Source organism: Pistacia vera, unplaced genomic scaffold (assembly GCF_008641045.1).
Source record: "Pistacia vera cultivar Batoury unplaced genomic scaffold, PisVer_v2 Contig385, whole genome shotgun sequence".
NCBI classification, from domain to species: domain Eukaryota; kingdom Viridiplantae; phylum Streptophyta; class Magnoliopsida; order Sapindales; family Anacardiaceae; genus Pistacia; species Pistacia vera.
Window position 1 is genome coordinate 137,919 of NW_022196207.1, and position 7,416 is coordinate 145,334.

Consider the following 7,416-nt stretch of genomic DNA (forward strand, 5'->3'; position numbering starts at 1 on the left):
CACATTTGTTCCACCTTTAGTTAGGTGGTTAAAAAAAAAAAAAAAAATTGGATGAAAACATTTGTGCCAACCGCTTAGGTGTGGCCAGATGAGAAGACTTTGGATTCTCCAAAAGTCTTGTGTTCGAGGCAACAAAATGGTCATCTGGCTCATTAGGCTTGTAGAAGTAACTTAGAGCATTTGGAGTAGAAGAGCTAGCCCAAACATCTCCGTTAAAAAAAAAAATAAAAAAAAAAAAAAAAAGGAATACCACAAACAAATTTGTGAGGTGTTATAAGAACAGAAAATAATTTTTAAAAAGTTTTAAATGAAATGTATTTATCAATATGACTTCTCTAGTTTCCTCAAATCCTATACCCAAGTAAAGGAATGGGCTAAATAAAGAATAATCCCCGGGCTGAACTTGGTCCACTGGGTCAATTCCAGTTCTGTTCTAAAACGGATGTGGATAGGCCAGCCCAAGCTAAATGCAATGGGGCCCTGCTGAGCACATACTTGCGTCATTCAACTTGAATCAACGGTCAAAACGAAATAAATTTTTACAAACGTGGGATTTGACTCAGTATTCATATCTTAACTGTGAAATAGAGTCCACAAAATTCATGCACCCAGCTTCAAATAGTCTTTTCTTTCTTTATTTGAGATGAAAAGTGGAACAACTTTCAACCTAATTGCCTAATAACCCATCTAATTACACCCCTTTTGACAAGTCAATATGTCTTCTCCAATTGCCTGCCCTTATGGGGAAGGTTCCTACTTAGTACTACACTACCCCCAGTAAGCTTACTGGGTTAAGTTAACTCTTCTCTTTTAAGGAAACTGCAATGTTGCCACGTTCTACAGGAGAGTCTTAAATAAATTCAATGAGTAGATGGTTATCTTTCTAGATTAATCAGTAGGACATAAGGTCTAGAATTTTAGAGCAACTTTAATATGCCAACAAATAAGTTGTTGAGTCTGGAAAGAAGATTCATCAGCACGAATCAACCTATACGCGGGTGAACACGTTGACATTTTAAGTCATAATCTGCCAACTAACAATAACAAATATCATCCCAAGTTTCTAGTATACTTCCCTGGAACTTAAATATATTATCATTATATTTGTGAGGCGTGGCATGACTTCATTACCATTTACTTGTGTGTTATCACTTTCTTATCACTTTTATAATATTGTGTGCCCAAAAGGAACGAACCCAACTTTGACGCCAAGGCTGCGGTACTGGCCTCACTCTACGTGTTTGACGATCTGTTTTTTAGTGATCCCATTGGCTGAATCTTGAATTAAAATATGACGCCATCTCAAACGTCGCATCTGCCTTCGTTTTTCAAATAACTACGTATATGTAGTAAAATTGATTTTATACAACAAGTTGAATACGGAGGAATTTTGTGTGGCTTGTTTGAGTTTCTTTCTTTATTCTAAGCCAATACAATTTTATCGCAGAAAAATGGAATAACGTTTACGCCGCATCATATCTTTAGAAAAGAAGATGGATATGCTTTGGCTTTGCCGAGTATGATGCTCAACAATTCAGAAAAGGAACCTCAAAACTTTTTGTCCATCTGAATGAATTATGTTTTGCATATATTCTCTTCACCTACATCACGTAAATGCAATTTGGACGTTCACTGTCAGTAGAATCTTGCAATACATACATGTAGCTAGTGTATTTGCCGATAAAAACTTTAACTTATATGCAGTAGTCTCATTATCTCGCTTGATCAATATTTAATGTACCCATAACCAATTATAGTTTGGCGGTCAAAGAGATTTATAATAGGGAAGCTAATAGTGAAGTAAAGTAATAGATAAAATCTAACACATACATTTGTTCACAATTAAGTCACCTAAATATGTACACGTAACATTGAATTAAATTTAATTAATTAAAAAATTAAAAGATCTACCTTAACACACTAGCAGCCACTAGAATTCTGAAGCATATACTTAGGCTCAACCGCCATTGCCGCCACGTGGCGTCATGACCATGTTTAGCTGTCTCCACGTTGCGTCCTCAAACAAACTCCCAGCCAATGGACGGCTTCTATGTGATATGATAATAATGCAAAATTCATTGTCGGTTACTTATCTCATTCTCAATAGTAAATAGAAGAAAGAAGGGTCTTCAAACTGCCACGTGTCCGTCTTTTTTCTTAAAAGAACCGCGTTGCGTGCCGTATGCCGTGACGGTTGTGCGTCTTTGAAGATATAGTGCATGTTTGGTTTAATATTTTTATCCCTGTTCTGGATCCTATTCTCCGAATAGCGTTTGGTACAATATTCTAAAAATATTACCCTATTTTTTTAATTACATTTTAACCCTATAAGGTTATTAATTTCACTAAATACCCCCTGAAAAAAAGTTTAAAAATTAACAAAAACAGTTCCATCAACCCAACTTGTCAGATTCCGGTAACCACCGTCGGTGATAGCCGAAATCTGTACAACGGCCTAACTTCCGACCAGAAATGGCCGGAAGTTCACCGCTGTGGCCTTTTCCGGCCAGATCCACCACGGATCTGGCCAGAAAAGGCCAGATCTGGCTGTCAGCGACGGCCAAAGAAATGGCCGTCGTTGACCGAAAACGACGGCAACATCTTTGGCCTTCGCTGACGGCCAAAGATGGCCCTCGTTTGGCCTTTTCCGGCCGTCGACGGCCATAACAGACCGTAGATCTGGCCTTTTCCGGACAGATCCATTATGTATCTTGCCGGAAAAGGCCGTAACGACGTGTTACGGCACAGATCCGACAAGTCTGTGCCGTAACGAAATTTTCCGGCCAGATTCCAGCGGTGGTGGCCGGAATCTGACACTGCAGGTGGTGGGGGTGTTTTTGTCATTTTATATGTTAGGGTCTTTAGTTAAATTAGTAAACCTAAGGGCTTTTTTACAAATTTTTAAAATTTACCTCATAATACTCCCATATCCAATAACCCAATACTATCCCTAAAATCCTATCCAAAATACTAAACCAAACGCACCCATAATGTTCCACACTGCCACTCTACTGTAGTCTGTGCTCTACACTGAACTCACTACTCTATAATACCCTTATGAAAGCTAATTTTTTAAAAGATTCGTAATGTTCATAAATACAATATATATTTTTCAACAAATGATATTTGTAAATAAATTACAATATATGTTTGTATAAAATCTAGTGGGTTGTAACTAATTTTTCTGTTTTTTATTACTGAATGCGGATATCTCATTTAATCTCTACAAGTTAAATGTTTTAAATAAGTTATAAATGTGAGTGATTTGATCCTAAAAAATCAATGAAATAATTTAACTTTTTTAATCATCGAATCAGCCCCTTGAAGTTAATTGTTACTAATTTTATTTTCGTATTTAAGACAAAAAGGAGGATAATACTATTAATACACGCGGACAATATAACGGCTGCGTTTGGTTGAAAATTTGGGGGTTTTGGGAAAAGTTTTTTGAAAAAAGTTAAAAAAAAGTTGAATTGGGCGGGTATTACGAGGTAAAATTTATAAATTAATAAAATCTCCTTTATGTTTGTTTTTTTACAAAATACCCCCTATAATAAAACATTAAAAGTTAACAAAAATACCCCTAACCCACCCTCAAACACCCCAGCCGCGACCACCACCGGGTGGCCGGAGTCGTCGTATGGGCGCATGACCGGTTGGATCTTGCCAGTCATGCGTCGCTATGGCCTTTTCCGGCCAGATCCACGGTGGATCTGGCCGGAAAAGGCCAGATCTACGTCAGATCTGGCCGTCACGGCCAGATCTGGCCGTATTTACTCTCAACGACGGCCAACAAACGGTCGTCGTTGATGTCAACGACGACCGTTTGTTGGCCGTCGTGACCGAGTGTTACGGCCAAAGATCTGGCCGTCAACGGCCATCTTTGCCTTAGATCTGGCCTGTGGATCTGGCCGGAAGGCTAGATCGGCGCACTGCCGGCCAGATTCGCCGGTAGTGCCCATTCTACCAGATTCAGCCGTAGTGCGCCATTCTACCGATTCTGGCCATTTTCCGGTGGTGGTGGCGGAATCTGTAATTTGGATATTGGGGTGTTTTTGTAATTTAAAAAAAATATTTAGGGGTATTTAATTAAATTATCAAATTTAAAGAGTTTAAAAAAAGTTATAATTTTGGGAGTAGTATTCCCAAAAATCTGAAATTTTGGGTAATTTACTGTTTAACTTTTTGGGAATACTAAAAGTAGTATTCCCAAAAGTTTACCAAACGCCGGCACACATGTTTCTTCCTCACATAAACATTAATGTCTAGCTGTCGTTTTGGTGAGCTAACAGCCATAAATTGCCAAAACGGCAGATCTGTGAGACGTGAGGCCAACTACATTGTAAGTATACTAATCCAAAGATCTGGTGATGCTAATATTTAGAATTTTGCAATTTTAATGTGAATATTCTCACTTTTGTTTTTGAGTTGTTATAACGGAAGTGGCAATATGCCAAATGGCATCATTTTTGAAGCAGAAATGACAGTGATGTTAGTGTTTTTGTTAGTTCTTACCATTTCTCTATTACTATATTTGCCTATAGTAAATTTATTAATTTTTGAATCATTGAGAGGTAAGGGACAGATTTAAGAATTTAGATGGTAGTGGAGTGAGTTTGTTCCATGTCATAATATATTACAAAATGAACAAAATTGGAATCAAATATATATATATATATATTTTTTTTGACCCTTCGGACTAGTTTATGCGCACTTCAACTGATTCTCTAGAATCTTGAAATGAATAGTCGGGTAAATCCCTTCAGTGACCACCCCTATTAATACTTGGGAGCACTTGAATTCAAAAACTTATGTTGAACCCCTTTTCTCTTTTACCATCAGACCACCCAATGTTGGTTTCTTTATTATGTTTTAATTAAAAATTGGGAATTTCTTGATTAATTGAGATTTCTTATTAATTACTTAAAATCTAATTCTAAAAAAGCTTTAAATGCAAGGAGATCCTCATTTAAAGATAACATCATCTAAATATGAACATGGGAATTCAATTTAAAATCTTCAAACATACTCAAGTATGGGAAGCAACAAACAACCCTCTGTCTACCAATATAATCTTAGGAAGATACCAGGACATAATTAAGCTAATACAAATTAACACACCAACCATGGACCAAACCTTGTTTCTTAGAAGGTGATTAGATTATGAATATGAATATGAAAAACATGAAACGTGCCCCACACGCCCTAAAGACTCTTAATGTAGCCCCAAGGCCAAGTAATTCCACCTTGCATTGCACAGCAAGTGTTTGGGTTTAGAGTTAAACAAACTGCAGGCGTTGCATTGTTTTGACTTGAATTAGTCTTCTTTAGCTCAGTCATCACTCACTCTCCCTTCATCTTCATCTTCATCTTCACCTTCCCCCCCACCCCACCTCCACTACACCACTCTTTCTTTAGTTGACCGACTTCACTCATTTTTTTTCCTATATATAAACCTCCCCACTCTCACTCTTTCTTACCATTCATTCTATCCACCTTACTTCTCTCTCTCTCTCTCTCTCTAAACAATCAAACAAACAAATCATTTCAATTTCAATGGCTCTTCAAGCTTTGAATTCTCCTACTGCTGCCACTCAGCCCTTCAGTTATGAAGATTCATGGACCAAAAGAAAGCGATCAAAGCGCGCCCGGAGTGAATCTCCAGCTCCCACTGAGGAAGAGTACTTGGCTCTTTGTCTTATCATGCTTGCTCGTGGCGGAGCCACCACCACCTCTACCGCTGGAAACTCATCATCTTCATCACCTGAAATACAAGAAGAGCAGTTGCCGGAGCCTCCAAGTTTGAAACTTTCTTACAAGTGTACCGTATGCAACAAGGCTTTTCCTTCTTACCAAGCTTTGGGAGGACACAAGGCCAGCCACCGCAAGAACTCCACCGAGACGTCGATCTCCTCCACCTCCACCGCCGCCGCCGCCGCCGTTTCCAGTGAAGTCAACACGGCCGCTGCCTCCACAAGCAGCGGGAGTGGGAGGACTCACGAGTGCTCAATCTGCCACAAGACTTTTACTTCAGGTCAAGCCTTGGGGGGCCACAAGCGTTGCCACTATGAAGGCGGCAACAACAACAACCACATCAATGCCTCCTCTGTAAGCGCTACCGCCAGTGTTTCGTTTTCTGAGGGCGGCGGGTCAAGCAGTCAACGGGGGTTTGACCTGAACTTGCCGGCCTTGCCGGAATTCTGGTCTCAGGAAGTGGAGAGTCCCTTGCCGACAAAGAAACCCAAGTTGTTGATGAATCAACAGATTGCAAGATTTTAGACTAGTTGTGTTCTTCACAGAGATTGATTGATTTTAGAATTATAGATCATATATGAAAAAATATTCTTGAATTTTGTTTCTTTAATTTCAGTTATGTTTAATTTAGATGATTTGTATCTGTACATAGAATCTGTCTTTGTAGTGTGATTCATTCATTCTTTTAGTACTAGATTTTGATTGTAACAGATTACATCTCTATTTCAGATATGAATGAATTTATTTTTCAATCATATATTTTATTTGAATTATACAATGGTTGAATATTCCAAGTAGAGATACAATTTAATTTCAATTTCACACTACTAGAGCCTACAGTAAAATAAAGTAATTTGCCAGTAATGGTTGGCTTTGATTGTCCACGGGGAAAAGATTGAATCATTTCTTGTTAATAATAAACTTACGTATTTCTTAACCATCTTTAAATGGTAGAGTAGGACGATAAAGACTCTTAATATATTATTTAAGAAATCTTGAGTTCGATTCCTCTTAATTGTTAATAGAGTTATTCAATACCTTCGACTAATAAGAGTTCTCAAGAGGACAAACTAAATTGGACATAGGATTATGCTCTGTTACATGGTGTTATTAATGTCGAATTATGCATACATGTATTGTGATTTTATTAATAAAATTAGGGTTCGTTGTTAACAAAGAAAGTGAGACTGGCCAATGCAATATAATTTAATGGGTTGGCGCGTAAACAGGGGGAACGGCAAGCAAATAATGAGGTGGAGGAATACTACTTTACAAACAAGAACCAGCTGAGCGGAAGCTGCACAACACAACCCATGTTGGAGAGATGGGTTAAAACCCAATCCAACCCAACCCATGTGGTTCATGCCTTTAATGCACATGTTCCCATCTTCATCTTCATCTTCATCTTCATCTCTCTCGTTTACTATCTTTTACGTGCCTCATGACACTTGTTACATTGTTATTTATTCTTCCCTTTATTATTTATATATGAAATAAAGTCAATTCTTGTCATCCCCCTGCCCTACCACGTTCTTATATTATCCATTTTGGACTTAAANCGCGTAAACAGGGGGAACGGCAAGCAAATAATGAGGTGGAGGAATACTACTTTACAAACAAGAACCAGCTGAGCGGAAGCTGCACAACACAACCCATGTTGGA

The 7,416-nt window shown here is 38.2% G+C and overlaps 1 protein-coding gene across 1 annotated transcript; it reads left to right on the forward strand.

The window, feature by feature from the left end:
- Positions 1 to 5,461: 5,461 nt before the first annotated feature.
- On the forward strand, positions 5,462 to 6,347 carry LOC116140902 (zinc finger protein ZAT10-like). The gene has a single exon (XM_031426473.1). It carries the CDS (start codon positions 5,557 to 5,559, stop codon positions 6,277 to 6,279), a length of 723 nt encoding a protein of 240 aa, XP_031282333.1. The 5' UTR covers positions 5,462 to 5,556; the 3' UTR covers positions 6,280 to 6,347.
- The last annotated feature ends 1,069 nt before the right edge of the window (positions 6,348 to 7,416 follow it).

Bases quoted from the DNA above. Each gene is read 5' to 3' on its own strand.
- LOC116140902 (XM_031426473.1), top strand. From the start codon at position 5,557: ATGGCTCTTCAAGCTTTGAATTCTCCTACTGCTGCCACTCAGCCCTTC.